The sequence below is a fragment of the Lottia gigantea genome (assembly GCF_000327385.1).
Source record: "Lottia gigantea unplaced genomic scaffold LOTGIsca_28, whole genome shotgun sequence".
In the NCBI taxonomy this organism is placed as follows: Eukaryota; Metazoa; Mollusca; class Gastropoda; family Lottiidae; genus Lottia; species Lottia gigantea.
Window position 1 is genome coordinate 355,357 of NW_008708898.1, and position 21,287 is coordinate 376,643.

The window sequence follows — 21,287 nt, forward strand, 5'->3', positions numbered from 1 at the left end:
AATCATGTGTTGAGTGATAGCAACAAGGTCTTGATAACTTTAGGCGATATCGACGACTATAAACTTTACTGTGTAGTCACAATTATAACGATTAATAAGTCGGATCAGTTTGTCAAATTATAGATGAATATAATCAAATCTCTGATTCAAGCTAGTGTTGGTACGTCAGAATTTTTGAGAGGATTATGATATAATGGTGGTCAAGTAATTATGAAATAATTTTCGGATGGAGTGAAATGAATTCCATCATGTTTCGTAAGGATAGTGACGTGGGATTTTGGGAGACGTATTTCAGATCTCTTGGTGGAAAATTTCAAGGTTTGTAAAATTAAAACGTAGAATTCGTAAGCATCAAACTTCATAAATTTGTTCGAATTTGAGGCTACAAAACTAATGTGAATATCACTTCTAGAATGGTACTTAGTTTGTATTTAGAAATATAGAACACGTACAGGTTATTGTTAGTGTAGTGTATTTGCTGTGTGATGGGAGGATGGAAACCAATAATCAGGACATTAGGTTTTAGGTATATTTTAGTAATTTCGAGCAAGAAAAACATTACATAGGACTACTATGCTTTTACACCTAAAATTGTAGAATGTACTATGTGTACGCACGGAAACTTTTATAGTAAACTCTGTCTTCCTATCTAAATCTAAGTTGTAAGTTAATGGGTATAGGTTAGGTAAGCGATATACAATATCGATATGGCCTGTTTATATTTCGATTAATACAATATAGTTGATATTGAAATAGATTATAAGTAGATAATACTCATTTAAAAATACTTTGAACGTGCTAACCCATTTATAGCTGACTTCCATAATCGTTAGAATGCGTGACACTATTTTGAATCCTATTTAAAGATAATTTAGATATGATATACATCAAGTTTTTCAAGACCGACGTTACTTCCGGTATAGCCTCTTCTCAGAATACAGATCCTGACTGACTTACTACCTAACCCGACCTACTTCACTACTAAATCTATTTTTCCTTTAACAGAACTAATTTACAACTATCGACAACAGTTAGTTATTATTTGACATTATCCTATTAGATATAGATTTACAAATTGTAACTATTTTACTTTGACTGCCCTGAAAATAGTCCTTAGTTTAACTTGAAAGTTTTTGAGGGCTTATTAGCTGAACAGCGTTTTACTTGATTTAGATCTAAGTATTTCAATTTCATTAAATTCTGGTTATCTTTAAGCTTGACGTCTTTCAGCGTAGTTTTGATTTCACCTCAAACAACCCCGTCGTCAGGAATGAATTGGTGTCGGGGCTCAGATTTGTATTCAGAAAATTTGAAAAATCGGAAAGGCTCAGACAATTTCTGACAATTTTGAGTTGCCAAAAATATTTTTGATTTTGTACAAATTAATCAATCTCTGCTGAACTGAAGAAGGTTTTGATGGGGCTTAATTCTCACTTGCTGGAGCCCAGTCCCCACGGACCCCACCCTAACGACGGAGTTGCCTCAACAGACTTGAACGTACTGTTGATTTTAGATTGACAACTGCTATGATACGTTAGCTTGACATCCTGTAAAGTTTTTGATTTTAGATCTATAACCTTTAGCGCAGTTTTAGATTTCTGCCTTGCAATTAACTTAGTTTTTATTTTATTTTCAGAACAAAGTGTAGAAGAAGGACAGAGTATGACTCCAATGGATGTGACGTCACCACAAGGCGCCGGAACTGGAGTAATGGAAGACGACAGGCCATTAAATATGACAAATAAATCACCTGAACCTGATATGAAAACTGAAGATAAAGGTCATCCAGAAAGAAAGAGACGAGCCAGTAACGAAAGTGAAGATGTAAGTATATTGAAATAAATTGTGTTTACAAGTTTTGGCGGATGTGAATTCTTGTTCGATATATTAGCGTTCTGACACCCATTCCAAAAAGGAGCAGGCACAGTTCTGTTATTTTGAAAATGCTTCAACATAGAAATAATAAAAATGACGGTCGTATATTTTCAATATGTACAAGCGAGAGTTGTAAATGAAAGTGACTATGTGTAACAGCCTTAAAATATCTTGAGCTCATAGATGATAATCCTTTCTGCTAAAGAACACACGAAGAATTTTTATTTTAGTAGCAAAGTAAGCGGAATACTCATTTGAAGAACATCATATGAAATAATTTTAGTCACAGATAACTACAAGTGTAACTGTTCTGACTAGACTAGAGTTTAGCCTTGTCACTTTTTTCAATCGTCCAAGTTGTAAATAAAAAATCGTAGACATGGATGTGTGAATTTATACTCTCTACTCACCCGTGTTAATTTACTTGATATACTGTTAGATATTACTTATATTATGCTATGAATCTAATTTAAATATGAGCATTCAGGCGAAACATTGTCATTAATATAAGCCTTTTCACTAATGGAAATAACTGTGACATAGATGTGCTTTGCTTCCAGCAGTTTTAATGTGTATACAAATATACTTATTTAATTACTCATATGGATTAAATGCATATAAAGCTTTGACACTATTTGTTATTTTGTGTCATTATTCATTCAAGGATTTTAAAAATTCCATTTTCCATTATCTTACGTTTGGTAAATGATATTGATGAATAATTTTACTACGATGTCAGTATATTTCTTGAATATAATAATAATCACACGACATACAGATATCATTTAGAGACCTCCTTAAATTTCATATGAAGTCATGTACATAATATTAATACAATAAGCAATTATTGCAAAGGCAATTTTTTTTGTTTTGCAACTTGCATAAAGCATTAAGGAGTCTTGTTTTAATCTCTACGTGATACAATGAAATTTGAACATAATAATCAGTAGGCGAATCAGAAGGTCATGAAAGATCATCTGTTACCTTCTCTTTCAAATCAGTTGTCATATTTCAACCTTATAAAGAAATCGGTATGGGTAGCCACGTTATTGATGAGGGAACAAACTTATTGATTTTTGTGTTTAAGAGAAATTCTGTTGAGAACGTCATGCTGGTTTTTGTACCAATTTACTGTAGGATTAAAAATGAGAACGTAACAGCCGGTCTTCATAGAAAACTTCTAAGGTGCAATTTAGTGTCACATCTGTAACTGGCACGTGAACAGCTCGGCGCCATTTGAAGAGAAAATTTGAGATATTAATTGTCTCTCATAGGGATACAGAACCGCTTTTCCTGACGTTACCATGACAACACAAGTTCCAAATGCTAGGATAGAAGACCCTCGAAAGTAATGTGGCGGCTCATTTCCGAGGCTGAGTGCTTTGCCTCTCAAATTAATTGTATCCCTGGGCATTGGCTTTCTTTATATTGTCTAGACTGGACGATTCGAGCTAACAATTAGGATGAATTTGGACCCAAGTCTACCTAATCCTATAGACTCTTATATCACGTTCTCCTATCAATCTTAATTTGGGAATATTGAATATCTCCTCTTTACTTCTACCAAGTGAAGTAGACTGATATTAAGAGTACCTTTGAGACTATGTTAACGATATTGAAGGTAACATAAACGACCTAGTTTCATATTTCACAAAATAATTTCCTTCTATTCCTTGTCCATGAGATGAAATAAGATTAAATAACACCTTCCATTGTAGCAGAAGTCTTAACCATTTATCTAAAATTAGAATCGGATGCCACTGTCTAAATGGACACAATTGATGATCATGAAAACATTCCACCAGGGCTACTTTTTCTACCATAATCTGCTCAATCGCTTTGTTTTTGCAAATCTAACCGTGAAAACATATAAAAGACTGTCACATTCAAAAAACCATTTGTTACATTTCCAACAAATTTCAAGTCAATGTTGAAGGAAAATCTGAAAACTAGAAAAAGTATTAGAAATAAGAAACTACTATTACCTTTACAAAGTTTTAGTTATTAATTATTTGATTGCATTACTATTATATTATATAGTGTATTAAATAGTGATTTGATTACATTACTATAACATAGTGTAGTAAAGATCGTAGTAAATAATGATTAGTAAATAATTATTTGATTACAAAACTATTACAGAGAGTAGCATATAATGATTTGATTACATTACTACATTGTATTACAGAGTGTATTAAATAATGATTTGATTGCATTACATAACATAGTGTAGTAAAGAGTGTAGTAAATAATGATTAGTAAATAATGATTTGATAACATTACTATTACAGAGCGTAGTAAATGATGATTAGTAAAAAATGATTTGATAACATTACTATTACAGAGCGTAGTAAATGATGATTAGTAAAAAATGATTTGATAACATTACTATTACAGAGCGTAGTAAATGATGATTGATTTGATTACAATATTATTACAGAGTGTAGTAAACAATGATTTGATTATGATATTATTACAGAGTGTAGTAAATAATGATTTGATTACATCAATATTTCAGAGTGTAGTGACAAAGGCTAGCGAAGGTGGAACTGGTGATGAAGTACAGGGAGGTAAAGATGATGATGACGAAGACGAAAATGAAGAAGATGAAAAATTATCCAAAAATTATGATCCAGAAAGATTGAAAGCTTTCAATGTAAGATAATTTTAGTTAATATAGAGTTAAGAAAAAGCCAAACGCATTAGACAGTTTTCTTGTCTTTAAAGGTTTCTCACAGATTAAGTGAATTGTTTTAGTGTTGATAGGTCTGACATTTTTGCATCTGGATAGCTGCATTATAAAAATATAGACTTAAACCAGAATTTTCAATGTCGATAGCTGTGTGTTTCAGATTCGGAGTCCTCTCTTTCGATAAACTCATATTTATGGTTGATAATTGAATTGTTAGTATCAATGAATATTATAATTCTATTCTACTTCTGCAGATGTTTTGCCGATTGTTCGTAGATGAAAATCTCGATAGAACAGTTCCTATTTCCAAACAACCAAAAGATAAAGTACAGGCAATATTAGAGGCTTGTGATAGACAGTTTCCGGAATTCCATGTGCGATCTCGGAAGCGAATCAGAACTTACTTGAAATCGTGTCGACGTATGAGGAGAACAAAAGAACAGAATGGTTGGGAACCGGTAAGACGTTATTTTAGTAATGCCACAAGATTAATACTATTTCACGATTAAAATCAACATCGTTAATCGTTCTTCAACCTTTGATTTTGTCCAAATATGTATAATATGGTATTTATAAATGTTTCCGGTGGAAGATTTGTCTTTTTGGTACATTACAATATGTTCAAGAATATTTGAGTACATTATTTCGGTTGTACAGTGCATGGAGGAATTGTAGAATTGGGTTTATTATTGACATTGTACACCAAGTTGTCAATAACGATTGATATTGTATCGTGCATTGAAAAGACTTGTTTATTTCGTATTATGCACAACTTAAGATGATAAATATCTTTATTCATTTTCCACAGCTTCGACCAACACCACCCCATCTGACGTCTGCAGCTGCCGAGAGTATGTTGGCCCAGGCATGTGACAATGAAAGCGCTAATGCTAAGAGGATGCGAATGGGCATGGAACCATTGCCAGTAAGTGCTCTCCTATATTAGATCGTGTAATCTGTGGCTGTGGCTTTTTGGTAGTATTCAAGGCAATTTTGTTACAGCAAATTTACCAACTGAATGTTGAATAAATGCGCTTGTTCTCAAAATAATAAGGTTCAATTGAACGTTAATGCCCAATGTTTAAAACGGATGTTGTGACATTAGTCTATTTATATTGCATGATTGCTGTAGCTCAGGGCGATACTGTTGATGATATTATTCCAAATGACAAATTATGTCTATTTCTGCTAATTGGTCACAAGACGACCTTGGCGTAATTAAGGTAACTATAATTGATGGCTGTGTTTTCTAGTGTCATTTAGAAATGATGCCTGAACCGGCCGCTTTGCACCATATTATAGAATATACATGTCTGACCTTTTACACAAGTGAATTGTTTCAAATTAAAACTTCTGGCCACACTCATGTATATTATTAACTCCTTCTTTGAGAAATGGAACTTACTTAGGTCTATGAAATGTTTATGACCAAAACACGCTTTACTTTTTCTTGCAGGCAAGATCGATGAATGTGGCCTCAGTAACACCAACAACAAATACTGCCGTCACTCCACCTCAGACTACACAATCGCCCAAATCAAACAGTAACACCAATGGTAACAGTGGTAACTCAAATAGCCAAGCACAATCCCAAATTGATCGTCACGTGCCTGCCAGTAATGACTTCATACGTCAGGCACCACCACCGGCCTTCAGAGCTGCTCCCGAATTCCCTTCACCCTTCTTCGCCAATGGCAATGGTTTGTTTCGACCTGGATTTCCTGGTTATCAGCACCCAGCTCACCAACATCATACTGTCTTACAGCACCCTGTTCTACAATCTAGCACTGTTCAAAATGGTGAATTTGGTAAGTTTACAGTTTATATGGTTTTTATATAGTTTCAAGCATAGCGCTGTCTTGATCTACTGTATAGGTTTCATAACCATTTAACTATTTAATTAGAATAGAAGAAACCCTTTTCTATATTAGTCTGTTATTAGTCTAAACGTTCTCCTGCTGTAACAATCAATTTAGATTGTATAAATGTATCTCAGACATTAAATTGAATAATGACGTCATCTAGCCAAAGTTAGACTAAACGCTCTTAAAGAGGGTCTAGGTTCGTTATACTTAAGGTGCAAGTCACCGAGGACAAAAACCGGAACTTCCTCTATGCTTATTTTCTTCCGGTTTTGATTTGCGTCTTCTTTTTTTTAAATGATTAGGCTACGTTATTTTTACTTTATACCCATCAGTCATTATTTATTTTATTTAACAAATTATTTGTAAATTATCAAAGCTTGGAGCAAGGTCTTCAAGGCTAGTCAACTTGAACAATTAGTTTCATTGTTGCGTTGTGGTCTGAGTATTGACATTATCAATTACTGTAAACTGGTGGCATTAAAAACAAGAAGGGGTTTTAATTCCATCAAAAGCCTCTAGGGTTCTCATGCATTCTTCCTGATTCGATTTAGGTTTAATGATTGAATGGCGTAATTCTGATAACGAAAAACAATGCTAACTTCCTTTTTGAAAAAATGTATAAATGTAGGCTAGCGACCTATGACTTTTTTTTACTGCAAAGAGGCTAACGATTGCTACCGCAAATAATGTACGGTTTAAAATTCAAACAAGTGTCCCAAGTAACGTCCAGTTCGGTTTTATTTTGAATTTTACTTACCTGCAACTTAACAATGTATTCTATTTGTTTATCCAATCCAGGCCCAACGGATTTAAGCATGAAGAAACAAAACAGCAAGGGACAGCTTAGTGGTACAGAAGTTTCCACCATCAAACAGTTGATTTCCGGTTATAGAGAATCTGCCGCCTTTTTATACAGATCAGCAGACGAACTGGAACAACTCCTGCTCCATCAAAATTAGAAATTATTATCAGGAGACGTTATGTCACAGAGAGGTCACAGGTGATTTTGTTAGTTATAGCTCATCTGTGTAGATAGAAGATCGGGCGTTATGTTCCTTGATAACTTTAAAACGCCAGACATTTTATGAAAGACAAAACCTCAAAATTATTGGACTTTTTTTTCCTGAATGGTTGTGAGATATTTTGTGATGACGAGGAATTTTATTTTGTCCAACACTGTTATAATTTGGTTGTGACAGAAAGAACGTTATATATAACAACTGTTATTTGCATATTTATTTAAATATATGTTATTTGAATTATTAGCATATTTAAAGGGACGATGGTGTAATATTGTAAAGACGTTGTTTTCTTTTTCATCTTATCTATTTACATAAATATATATTTATTCCCAAGTGGTTAGTGACTCGAGGTGTCTTATTTGAATGTCCTCTTTAAAAAGTTTTGAAATCAAATGAATATCCATTTGCCTTTTATTTCGTCGTGGTTGTCATAATTCTATTTTTCTAGTCAAGTGTTTTACTGGTATTTCCATATTTCAATATTTCCATAATAATTGATATCTATTTTTCCATATTATTTATTATGCTATAACATTGTTCATAATATCATCCATAATATATAATTATGAAATATTTCATGGTGTATAAGTATTATTAGTATTTCATTAATTATCATATATATAAGTAATATGTATATTATGACTCTTATATATTGTGATATTCCCTTCATATATTCCAACATTTGCATAATTTCTTGCTGAGGTAATGTTTTTAAGGATATTTAAACTTGTCGCCATTTCATGTACTGATGTAAGCTGTAAGTACTCTATGGTGCATAGCTATTTTCGTTAAGTAAAATTTCTTAAGGTAAAAATGTTTGTTGATTTAATTGGTATATTTTGAAATATCAATAATAAAATAGATACAGGCAACGCAATGAAAAAAAGTTTGAAAATTGGACAAGCTGTGAAAACGTTGTATGCAAATGAAGTACATAATACAATAATTACTCCCTTTATAAACTCCAATATAAATGGATGAACTGGATAAATGGATAAACTAGAATGATTTGACAATTTATATTATAATATTCCTAATGTGTACCTTTTTTTAAAAAGGTTTTTGTTATTTTTTCAGTTGTCACATAAAAAACATAATATTGATTTGTATATCCATATATTATGAAAGATTTTGTGAGAAATGATGCCGTATTTATTTATTTATTTTTTTTTTTTTATTAATTCAAAATAGGCCGAATTTAAAGTTTAATTGTAACTGAATTTATTGAATGTTATACTTTTTCAAATGGGTCGAGAATTCCGATATGCCAGTATTTAGTTTATCGTTATCAAACAAAAAATATATTTTCGAATCATGTTTTGTTTTTTTATTTTCTATTTTTGCTTTTTTTTATATAGGCCTGCTGTAATATATTAATGCTCAATTTCGATTTTAAGGTACAATGAATTTGGTTATAACTTGTGTACATAATATGGATAGTCGTAGAGAGTCGGGGTTGATAAGATTAATTTGAAACAGAGGTTGAATGGAATCATGAATTAAAATTTATACGGCATCCTTATTTTTAAGTGTCAAATTAAGCAAACTATTTGATTATTTGGTGTTTTTAATGAAATATCCTGTAATCATATCCGTATCATTATGTTCTTATTGCATATGATTAAGATTATTTTTTACCAATCATAAATGTCCATGTACAGTCTGGATAAACAAAAAAAGACTTTTTGACTTTTCTTGATCGGTCATTCATTGGAATTCTGCTGGTAATTCTCCTCTAATTTAGCTAATAATGAAATACTTATGAACATGTGAGACAAACTGGTATTTTTCCAAGTCATTAGAACACCTTTACTGTCTATTTATATAAGTATAACCATTTTCATTTTCATAAATAAAAATAAGGGAACCCATTTTTAATGTTTTGAATCATTCTGCAAAGTAAAATTTTAAAATCACACATTCCATTTTAAGGCAGTGGGCTACGTTATGTATTAACTTATAAACAAAGACAAGTGCTAATTTAATTTATAATTCCTAATTTATTTTTTATTTATATATTTATTATGTATTTCCATATACTGCAAGTATGATCATTTTTACTGATTACTTTGTTGAACAGAGGGTAAGTAATACAACATGTTAGAATAACAAAAAATTGAGGATAAAAACAATCATTATTGTTTTTTTGAAAATTGTAGCAGCTGAAACAGACTTTCAATGTTTGAGTCTGAGGTTTCATCCCATTGTTTATAGATTATCTCAATGGAACATGTGTTTCCAAAAATTATAAGCTATAAATGTTGTATTGCAGTTTTTGTATAAGAATCTCATATCATTGTGCAATATGTCTGTGAACTGATAATATTTTGGATGTATTGTATAGTTGTACTGTTGATATTATTTATAAAAAAAATAAAGTTATCATTTACATTTACAAAATAGAGACGTAGTCCATATTTAGACTGTATAGAGTTTTATTTTTATACAACCCATCATAGGTTCAGTGGGATTATAGGTATTCGGATGACAACACTCTCCACTTCCCAAACACAAATTAAATTTTGAAAGTAGATTTTCGTATTTTAAAGCAATTTGAAAATTTTCTTAAACAAATTAACAAGGACTTGTGGTTAACAACGTTAATCTTTTGCATATATCCGAATTATCACATGGTAGATTCATGCCTTAAGTTTCTTATGCCCATGTATGGCAGACTGACATTTTTTTCTGTAGATTTATATATAGGCTACTGCAATAAATGATGATAATATTTACGAACCCAATATTTCACGTGGGTCCATTCCGTTAAATAAAACATAAACGCAAAGCCACATATTCACTTTGAAAATATGTTCAAAACAATCCCATGCAGAAAGATTTCTATGTATTGTAGGCCTAACATGAAATAGTTTCCCTCTGGGAAGAAAGGGCTTTAGGCTTCTTCTCCCTTCCTCAAAGGTACTGGCTTTGAATACGTCTTTAAGTTTGAGAAAGAACCGTAGAATCTAAATTCCACAACGTTACGCAATAAACAGAATAATATTTACATTAGCTATTATTTTTTTCATTGGACTACAAATTCGTGTAGCGTTTATATCACCATAAACGCCATTGCCTCATCACCAAAACATTAGACGTAGTAATTTTAACCAATGATCTGAATCTGCTTCAACTGTATCATTACATGAACAGGAGTAATGACTGAGTCTCCAAGCCTGAACAAACCTTACTAACTTGCTGAAAATTAACGAGGAAGAGCAGTAGCCTATCTCTCGAGTTGTCTCTTGAGTCTGTCGATCTCTTACCAGTTCGAACATTCATTGAAATGTCACCAGGACGAGCAGCTTGCCTGGAAATGTTATCAGGACGGGTACCTTCCGTGGATCTGTTATCAGGACAGTCAGCTTCCCTCTGTCTGGCATCCATACAAGAACCCTCTATTAGACTTTCACCGGGACGTGCAGCATGGCTTTGTCGGTCTCCAAGACAAGATGCAACCCTTGAGATGTCACCTGGAAGATCAAAATCTCATTTTCTGTCACTGGGACAAGATGCAACACTTGAGATGTCACCTGGAAGATCGACATCTCTTCATTTGTCACCAGGACGAGATACAACTCTTGAGATGTCACCTGGAAGATCGACATCTTTTCATTTGTCACCAGGACGAGATACAACTCTTGAGATGTCGTCTCGAAGATCGACATCTCTTCATTTGTATCCACGGAAATTTTACTTAGAAGACCAACATTACTTCATATGCCACAGGGGCATCATCATTTTAGCATTCACAAACACAATAAGATTGCTTTGGCATATCATTTAGAAGATCATCCTTACTTCATATGTCACCAGTAAGAAATGCATTTCTTCATCAGTCGGCGGGACAAGCAGAGTCCCATGGGATATCACCAGGAGGATCAGCATCTCTTAATCTGTCATCAGAGCGAGTTACAATTCTTGAGGTAGGCTACCAACAGGAAAACATCGACCAGGCCAGCAGCATCTAACAACACTCTGCTTGAAGATGGACCTCTTCGAGACCTCCTCTCGAACTTCCTCGGCTGCCAAGGTTAACATTTATGATATTTATCAGTTGTAATTTCCCAACATTGCAGACGGTATACATTTTTTTCGACAACTATTTTTTATACTATCGTGTTCACTCAATGGATATTAAACCCAAGACATTATCTAAAAATTTCGTTGGAAATGTCATCTCAACATGACGCTCTTTCCAAGACATCATTATTTTAAAGACAAAAGTCTCACACTCGTTTCAGAAACAAGTGCCCGCATTACAAAGATTGGACCTGGTATCAGGAATGGGCAGTGCTATTGGAAGTCCAGAACCGAATTGTACCACCAATCGTGTCTAGGCTTCTGCCCTTTCATTCGGGGTCATGCCTTTGCCACCTATACAGGATTCGGGTCAGGAAAATGAATTCCTTGTGGACATGAAGAAACCAGAAGATGAAAAAAGAAATGTTGGAAGGGAAAAAGAGTTGCATGAAATTAAATCCATTTTATCTGCTCAAATGAATGCTTTTGCTGAGAGATAGGTAACAGGAAACGCCTTGAGAGTTTATCATAACTTCGAAATGAACCTTTGCCATTGGTCCAGAAAGACAGTGACAAACTTGGCATTAGTAAGAAAATAAAGACCAAGCCTGTCCCAATACACCCAAAACCTCCTAAGCCACCCAGTCAGCCAAAGAGCAATATAATAGTTCGCGAAACTTAAGCTTTTAAGTTAAGAAAGAATGTACAAATTGAGCAGCCAGTTGTAATTAAGAAGGTGTTGCCACTCTTGTAACATTCCAGCAAGACCAATAGTGGTACAAAGCCCTCCACGAAGGGATTTTTCTTCTCAAGACAGTTCAAGATCTTCTTCTGAATCCCCTCCACCAACACCAATGGAACTTGGGGCACCACGTCCAGATTTTGTACCAAGTGTGTACCATTCCTTCTCCCGTGGGTTCGTTTTGCCGCATTGTCCAACTGGCCGCATCGTGCCCAACTGCACAAAAACATTTCAGTTGCCATTTTTTCTAGCACGTGGGTGACATTATAGGCAAGCAGTAGAGGGACACAACTCTTGCAAGTTATGACCAATTTTTTATTCATTGAACTTGTCTTGTTTCGTTTTAGGGATTTATGTATTTTGTATTATGGTTCTGATCGTTTGTACTTGGTAATTATTTTATTCCAGATTTTACCATAAAACTATAGTTTCGATTTCCCTTACAGGTCCAAATTATAAATAAAACAGATTAAAATATTCCGTTTCATGTGAAACGAATGGCCATTCCGGATTTTATCAGAAACCCTTAGTTTTGTTTAACGAGTGGTTTTTGTGCAGTTGGGCACGATGCGGCATGTTGGGCAATGCGGCAAAACGAACCCACCGTTCCTTCTCCTTTCACCGGAGGACTGTCCGGGTGTGAACCCCATTCCACCACCAGTATTTGCAGTCCGTGACTCTAAGGCCTCAAAGTAACGACGCCTGATGAAAGCAGGGGAAGAAAAAAGGTAATACCGTACTCTAGGAAAACAAGAAAAGTCACGAGACGTAGCATCGGAACAATGAATTATAGAGACAATACAGAGAACACGGACACCAACCAACATTCAAATAAAAAAAGAAAAAAAAAAGCAATAAATAATTCATGGTAGTATCAAAAAAGAATATATTTTACAATATACTAACGAATTTGTAATTCTATAATTTTGAAAGCTTTTATACAAGATGGTGCAAACTTTATCAAGAATATTATGAAAATAGATTCGAAATGTTTGGAACTTTATACATTATTTTCTCAAATGACCCTCGGTCTTCTCCTTAATAAACAAAGGTGTAATACCTTTTCTGACGGGGACAATTAGCGATAACTCTATCAAAAATATGCGACTGGAGCAATGGCATTCATAAATAGACTTGCAAAAACACAAGCTTTGGGTTCATGATAAGTTCAAGAACAAATACAGGTTCAGAAGATATGAAATGAAATGATCAGAGACATAAATTATTGTACTTTGGAACAAAGTATACTGTGGAGAATGAAAGGGAGAAAACCCTAAAAAGTATACAAGATTGAAATTATATCCGTTAACATTTCTATGACAAAATACATTTGTGCCAATCTTCGATGACTGGTCATTATATCAGTTCGAACTCGTTTTGATTAGCCATGGTCGATAAGTCTAAAATACTTACTTGGGGCTAAGTAAGCAAGATTCGACAATCCTTATTTTTTAGATTACACGTACACAGTGCCATGAGAGCGAACACCTCCTATGGAGCTTTTAGTTCGAACAGCTTCCACTTTTATGACATTTTCTCCCGATAACAGCAGTAGGGGCAATGGAATTCTGAGAAGGGAATTTGAGCTTTTCAATCATTGCTCAGAGCCCAATTTCGAAGTTTGATCTTTTCAATGTCAATGGACGGACGTGTTTACTGAATTGAAAAATAATCAAAACACATTCTACTAACAACCATTTAATCATGACTTGCTCAGTTTAAAACTAAATAACTAATTCAATTCATAAAATACATGACATCATATAGTTCACAATGGAAACAATAATACATGTAGTATGGATTTCTAATAATATTCAATAAAAGATCATACTCATAGGATTTAAACGATTGGTTACCTAGGCTAAAGCCTATATTGACCGCCAAACCTAGGCATAAATCCTAGCCGAGGTCAAAGTAGGCTAATGGTAAATGAATGGGGATGGGTCTAGGCTTAGGCTACAAATCCTAATTCATGTATCATCAGCCTACTGCAAAGATCAAATTACGTTTGACTAGCATTTATGTTAGGCTAACCATTTTCTTTTTCAAGTCCTCAATGCAAAGGGATGGGATTGGCAGTAGCTTGATGTTGTGCATGAAATGAAAACGATAAATAAACTAAAATAACATTTCGCTGATTTAATAGTCATTGAAAATTCAGTTCTTGTCTCTCATAAAAACAATTTAACAAAGTTTATCTGGACATCATCATCCTAACGAATTCGTCATAATTAACTTGTCCATCACCATCAACATCAGCCTCTCTTATCATTTCATCCACCTCTTCGTCTGTCAACTTTTCTCCCAGATTTGTCATGACGTGTCGCAACTCGGCGCCGCTGATGAAACCATTTCCATCTTTATCAAACACTCTGAAGGCTTCTCTCAGCTCTTCTTCGGTATCTTGGTCCTTCATTTTTCTGGCCATCATGGTTAAGAATTCTGGAAAATCAATTGTTCCATTTCCATCCGCATCTACTTCATTGATCATGTCCTGTAGCTCGGCCTCAGTTGGGTTTTGGCCAAGTGACCGCATGACAGTACCGAGTTCTTTTGTGGTTATTGTACCATCACCATCCTTATCGAACAGAGAAAACGCTTCTTTGAATTCGGCAATTTGCTCTTCGGTAAGTTGTTCTGCCATATTTGAGATATTAATCAAGAATTTGTTTTTTTAAAATTCTAATATTCCGTGCGTCGTTAAAAGAACCTTTGTAATGGCGCCAAGAAAGCCTGCTGCAGATAATGAAGTGCGCATGCGTTACCCAATCAAAAGTCTTAAGTATTGTTCTTTGTTTTTCCAGACTCTTCATCTGATTAAAATCTAGAAGAGGCTATCCAAACAATTTGGTCCGAAAAAAAATATGCTTTTCACTATAACAAGATCATTTTTTAACATAAGAATTTGACGGGTGTGTGACATAACGAAAACACCTGTAATCCCTTTGATTCTATATCAAAGGTGTCGTTAGTCACGGAACGGAATTTTGGACCAATTAGCAAGGTGACGAATCTGTTGTTGTACGAAATGACGGAAGGGCAATAACCCTTGAAAATAGAGAATACATTTTAGAGCAAGGCCCAAAATGATATTTTCACCTTATATGAAGATTTTTCAACTGAAAAATATTCAGAATGTTCAAAAAAAATTTTTTAATTGTATTTGTGTCCAAAAAAAAATGTCAGTGATATCAGCAATATGTTTATTGAAATTAAATACCATCATTATATTTTACGAACAATGAACGCTCTCTTTGTTTACAAAATGGAGAATAAGCAACAAGGAAATGACAGAAAAAATTACATTTATATTTAAGCCTAGTCCCTTTGGTTTAATCGTAATGTTTTGTTTTTCACAATGAAATCGTCAATAGTGACGACAGATAGATTCTTTTTTCCGTGATATAGGTGAATGAAAAATAATGTCGAAATTCGACAAGCAATTAAAATCAAGAAAACCAAATTACCCTTTTACTATTACTCAAACTTCGTTTACCGGTACTTCACAAATGGATGATAATTACGATCATGACTCAGTGAGCACATCTATGATTAATAACCATACAGCCACCTTATTGAAACTGGACAAAGAACTAAAGGTATGGAAAGAATTGTAGGACAATATAGGCTAAATAATGGGCAAAGTTATGCCTGTGTTGGTATTAATGGTACTGGCCAGTAGTAGGGTATTCTTTGACCACATTTCTAAATATATGACAGTTGTCTTAGAATTTATCAACTTGATATGATTTTATATTTGATGTAAAAACACCTTCCAATATTTGAAACTGATGCTTTATGGTATTGTTTGACTTGTTTTAAAGTAAAAGTCCTACTGGACTCTTTGAACAGAATGTCGTTGAAGGAATGACAGAGTGTTCAGATGGGTGTTCCAGAAGGATGAGCATGCCCTGCTTCACAAACAACATGTGTCAGTTAATTTTGATAAAATCATAGGCCTTGTACTCATAGGTTGAATGGTGACTCTGAGACATTATTCATAACCCAAGTTATCAAAACAATTGCACAGTTTCCATTTGTTTGAATTATACTTTTTTCTAGGAATTAAGAAGTGAAAATAGATCACTAAAGATACTATTATTAGATGAAAGGTGAGTGAAGTGGGGTTTTACTTTAATCTAATATGTTTCCTTGTAACTTAATTTGTAAAGAATTTATTATATAGTAAATCAGCTTCAAAAGAGATCTGGTACGGTACTCTAAAACTGACTTTTACCAGTATAGAAATAAAAAAAATTGCTCTGCTTATTGTATATTTGACATATATTTATTATTGTACTATTACAGAGCATTGCCAGATTTATGTTTTCAATTTATATTTCCAGATCTATGTTGGAACAGATATTAAATGAAAATAAAAGTGAAAAATTTGATGAAAGAAGAATTAATTTGTTAAAATTTCAAATTATTCATCTTGAAAGACAGGTAGCACCAGTAGAAATGTTAGCTTAGCTTGCAAATTTTCAAACCCATAGTTTCCCCTGTCAGTGATGTTGGGGTTCTGACATGGATATGAGAATAAACTGAGGCTCTGTGCTACATATTGTGAAAAAGATCTTTTTTGGTCAGTTGGAAATTGAAGAAAAAGAGTTGAATGCAATTGTCTTGTCAAATTTTCATCTTGCAAAGAATTATTACTTTTCATTAGCCTAGAGTTAATACGGAGCAAGGGCTGTGCAAACATTTTTTGTTCATAGTATTGAATAAATAATTATTAGTCATTTTAAAACTGTTTCAGACATTACTATTAACAGAAGCTTTAGGAACAAGATCTGAAAATATTATGACTGTAGAAAATACATTGAGATGGTTAGCTGATCAACTGAGGTACTATTATTTCACAAAACTCTCCATTACATATTATTGGGCTATTTCTCTTGCGACTTCATCACAAAATATTGCAGATTTTCACTTCTTCATCAATCTTTTAATTGCATAATTCAACTTAATTAAAAAAAATAAGTAGAGTAAATTATGTTGCAAATATCTATGCAAAAAGTTCATAAAATATTTATTTTGTGTCATGTGTTGCAATACGTCTTGGGAAAAATTATTTCTTATCATCCTATTTTTCCATATTGATGATAAATAACATGTTGTTTACAGGGTGTATATTACAGCTGATGTAAAGGGTATTAATGTACCAGTTTCTAGAGCTGAACTCATGGCAATGGTAGAAAAAGTGGAGTCTTCTAGAATTAAATTAGCTAAAGGAATAGAGGTATCTAGACATTTAATATCATTAATTTGTAGTTCAGTACAGTTCATCCACAATATAGCAATGTGCACTCTTATATCCTATCCCAAAATATAATTTAAAAATTTTGTGAGATGTTAGGATCTGAAATATTGTTAAAGCTATAGTTTTTTGCTGATATTTTGTCTATTTCTAGAACAATAGTAAAGAAAGTCTAGCAAAGTCCACGCTATATTATAATAGTTTTATAAAGAAAAAGAATCAAAAAGATTTAACATTATATGATATAGCAGTAGGTCAGTCATCTCATCTTAATTTAAAAAGTGTTGTAAGTATTATCTAAGTCTTTTTATCCGACCTTACCTCTGTTTTGGCAATATTTCCTGCATTAGGCACTCAAATATGTTTCCTGTTTTCAATAGACTAAACAGGAGCAGGAATGTAGGAGATAAAGCTCTATTATAATTTTCATCTTCCAACTTCATCAACCAATTGAGCTGCTAAAAGTTTAATTCCTTCTATTTTTAGTTACTCTTTCTATACTATGTTACTTCAGGCTCAATTGGAATCCAAACTAAGTGTCTTATACAAAGAACTGGTCACGTTAAAAGAATCTCTAGATTATATCACACCTAAACATATAGACTCTGGTCACATGACTGGTGTCTTGAAAGAAAGATTGAAAGGAAATTTGACCAAATCTTGTATGATGTGTAAAGATTGTAGTGAAGATTTGTTACATTTATCATTGCTATATCCCTCTGCACCTTGGGTAAGTAAATAATTTGTGTAATTCCAAGAACTACAGACGTCTAACTGAATATTTGAATGATGTAAATTAATGCTATCAGTGTCCCAGATACACATACAAATTTACAAAACCTCTTTACAATCCCTTTGGCTGGTATAATATGCCTGCCATTTTGTTTTAGAATATTTGTTTTTGTTTTTTAATCCCTTATTTCAGTCTGCTTTAAAAAGACCAGTTATAAAAGATATCAGTGTAGAATATATTATATCTACTTTACCAACATTACCAAAATCAAAAACTACAGAAATACATCAACATATAGAGAGTTTAGTTAAACTGTATAATTATAGACAAATTATGCTGGAACGAGAGGTCAGTCTGTCAGTCTAAAAGAGTGTCTAGCTGGAGTTGGATTGTAATTTGACAATATGATAATTATGAAATAAAAGGTGTCATTTGGATTAAGTATTTTTGACAGTTTTAGTTTTATGAATTCATGTATTATGTATGGCATGAATTCTCATAGTTGCTTTTTAATACCTAATACCATTTATTCTATTTGGAAATGGGCGTAAAATTTTTAGGATTTTGTTATTGATATTTACTTGCTTCAGGTGAAAGCATTGAGAGAAGAAGTAAAATTTCATCAAACTATTTATACTACACAGTTAAACTATATAGAGTCTTTATTTACTGCTGTCAAGTAAGTTCAAATTTTTAACCTGTGGTTTACAGACTAAATGTACTTGAAGCTCTAATACTCTTTATAAGGTTCCTGCAACTTAAAATGCTTCTCTCTTTAATATATTTGTTTTAGACCTCTAGCAGCCAAAGAGATATAAGTCAATAGAGGATTAAGATTAATTTTAGAGGTCAGCAGAAAGCTACTATAACATAAGAATTTAAATATGTTAAGGATATTGTGATATTTGTATGAAACTTGTGTTTTTAGAGATGGTTATATGAGTTTTGAAAATTCAGTTCATAATATTGTTGTAGAACCACTGAAAGGTAACCGTTATATTTCATAATAATATGATAAGTCATCAATATTTGAACTGTCTTGAATGTATGATTCTTTTGACATTAGAATACTTACAAGCAACCTAACAGTAATATCTCAATAGGTTACTAGCTGTTAAAGCTACTAATTTGTTTAAGATTCATCTGTCTACAATATAAATGTTTTGTTTCTGTTTGTAGAAATATTAAGGAATTATGTTAATTTAAAGACTACTGGTTCAGAGTCTGGTTTAAGAGATTTCCTATCATCGTTTAAAACAAATGAACATAAGGTATTGTATATTTGCAAGCATCTATCCCTTCTTACCCTTGATACTATTGTGTATTTCAGGACTCTACCATACTTATGCCTATATGTAAACTCTTCACATACCACTTTATCAGAAATATATATCAGTTAGTTTCATGCCTTAATCATATTACTTAAAATTTGAATTAAATGTTGGAGATAACAATGGTTTTATTGTTATTTTGGGGTTTTTGTCCATGATGTTCCAATATGCTCTAGATATTGACTAAACTGTACCAGTCTTAATGACAATTGATGTATTTTTAGTTAGAAACAGTTGTAAAGAAGTTAGAATTATTACCAGAAACTTCCTCTAATAATAGTAAGTATTGATATACTGTAGGAGTCAATAATAAACACACCATCAAAATGATATTCAAAGTATCCTCCTGGCTCTCTTCTTCAAGGTCACAAGAACTCTCACTCTAATGTCCACTCTAAGCCAAACCCCGAGTGCAATATTGAAAATCTATAGATAGGTGTGCGGTTCGACTTTTATTACTAGATGATATCAATGAATTTTGTACACATTTTGTAGTTAAATTCTCAATTTTTAACGTTTTTTGCGTTATTTGACCTTTCGTGATCTTTGACCTTGAATAACTCAAAAACGCCCCAACCCGGCACTTTACCTCCCAGATTCGGATTCCTGAGGAAAAATGCCTCTAGAAAAGTTAACTCAGATTTTGCCCCCTCTCGGGTGACAATACTCCCTCTTCTCCCTCTGGTCTATACATACTAATTCATTTACTGTTTTGATTGGAGTACTAACTATAAAGTACCACACCCATTGCTGCTTTATTTTTCAGGCCTGGAAGCTCTATCATCTTATGGAGAGGAATTTTTCTATTTAATGGATACACTGGTGACTGAACAGCAAGAAAAGAGAGACCGAACTCTGACATCAAAACAAGAGATAAAAGAAATGGTGGATCAACAAGAAGCAGAAACTAGGCAGCTATTAGAAAATTCAGAAGAAAAAAAGATTTTCCTCAAACAATCAAAAGAATTGGAAAATTTTCAGAAAGAGTTATTGTTAGAGAAAAATGCATCTAAACTTGGTAAAAGTAACTCGGAAACTTCATTAGTAAGCAGTGTTTCAAATTTAGATAATACTTTAGATACTTCACTAGAATCTCATATGAATTCATCACAAGGATTCCAAACTAACTCCATAAACCCAGCCACCCAGAAGAACATAGCTGGAAAAGCAAAACGACATTCTATTTCTAATATGGACAAACCACCTTCTGGTAGAGAAGGTCATCGACTTTTATCTACAGTGCTACCTAATGTTTCTAAACAATCGAGAAATTATGAAGCTAACTTAGTTGTACCCAATAGAACTTTGCAACTAAGACGTTCCAACAGTTCACCAAAGATAAATGTGGGAAATAATGATACATCATCTGGTGCTGAAGATAGGTCTGCTCTCCCACAAACTAAGAAATTTACAGCTTCAAGTACATTGAAATGCAAAAATAAAAAAATTCCCTTCTACTAAAAATCTGGGTTTCTTTTACTTCAAGTTTTGTCTTTTGCAGCATTTATCTTTGTGACAGTTTGACTTCACATTCTTGCTGCAAGCACTGTCATAAAATGTTTTTGGATAATATTTAATATAATTATTGCTGGGCTACTTGGCTAGCATATCATGTCATAAATCACTCTTACAAGCCTTTGTATTTTGGATGTGTAACTATGCAGTCATCTGAGATCCCATCAATATGCACAAGCATGCCAAGTTTCATCAATATCTGATAAGAACTGTACTCCAGCTAAATGGC

General features: G+C 33.2%; 4 protein-coding genes across 4 annotated transcripts; 2 read left to right on the forward strand and 2 right to left on the reverse strand.

The window, feature by feature from the left end:
* Positions 1 to 236: 236 nt before the first annotated feature.
* Positions 237 to 7,391, forward strand: LOTGIDRAFT_232295 (hypothetical protein; the record flags this gene model as incomplete). Its single annotated transcript, XM_009056489.1, has 7 exons — positions 237 to 318; positions 1,637 to 1,824; positions 4,394 to 4,531; positions 4,822 to 5,025; positions 5,376 to 5,492; positions 6,024 to 6,375; positions 7,231 to 7,391. 7 exons carry the CDS (start codon positions 237 to 239, stop codon positions 7,389 to 7,391), a joined length of 1,242 nt encoding a protein of 413 aa, XP_009054737.1.
* A 1,766-nt stretch (positions 7,392 to 9,157) lies between these two features.
* On the reverse strand, positions 9,158 to 12,869 carry LOTGIDRAFT_161143 (hypothetical protein; the record flags this gene model as incomplete). The annotated part of the gene is made up of 3 exons (XM_009056490.1): positions 9,158 to 9,270; positions 10,721 to 10,927; positions 12,824 to 12,869. The coding sequence occupies 3 exons, from the start codon at positions 12,867 to 12,869 to the stop codon at positions 9,158 to 9,160; spliced, it is 366 nt and encodes a 121-aa protein (XP_009054738.1).
* A 1,030-nt stretch (positions 12,870 to 13,899) lies between these two features.
* On the reverse strand, positions 13,900 to 14,959 carry LOTGIDRAFT_215397 (hypothetical protein). The gene has a single exon (XM_009056491.1). The coding sequence runs from the start codon at positions 14,861 to 14,863 to the stop codon at positions 14,414 to 14,416; it is 450 nt and encodes a 149-aa protein (XP_009054739.1). The 5' UTR covers positions 14,864 to 14,959; the 3' UTR covers positions 13,900 to 14,413.
* A 335-nt stretch (positions 14,960 to 15,294) lies between these two features.
* On the forward strand, positions 15,295 to 21,004 carry LOTGIDRAFT_232298 (hypothetical protein; the record flags this gene model as incomplete). Its single annotated transcript, XM_009056492.1, has 13 exons — positions 15,295 to 15,818; positions 16,282 to 16,331; positions 16,566 to 16,665; positions 16,979 to 17,067; positions 17,347 to 17,461; positions 17,634 to 17,765; positions 17,994 to 18,209; positions 18,405 to 18,560; positions 18,803 to 18,891; positions 19,141 to 19,199; positions 19,392 to 19,483; positions 19,768 to 19,822; positions 20,310 to 21,004. The coding sequence occupies exons 1-13, from the start codon at positions 15,642 to 15,644 to the stop codon at positions 21,002 to 21,004; spliced, it is 2,025 nt and encodes a 674-aa protein (XP_009054740.1). The 5' UTR covers positions 15,295 to 15,641.
* Positions 21,005 to 21,287: the final 283 nt, after the last annotated feature.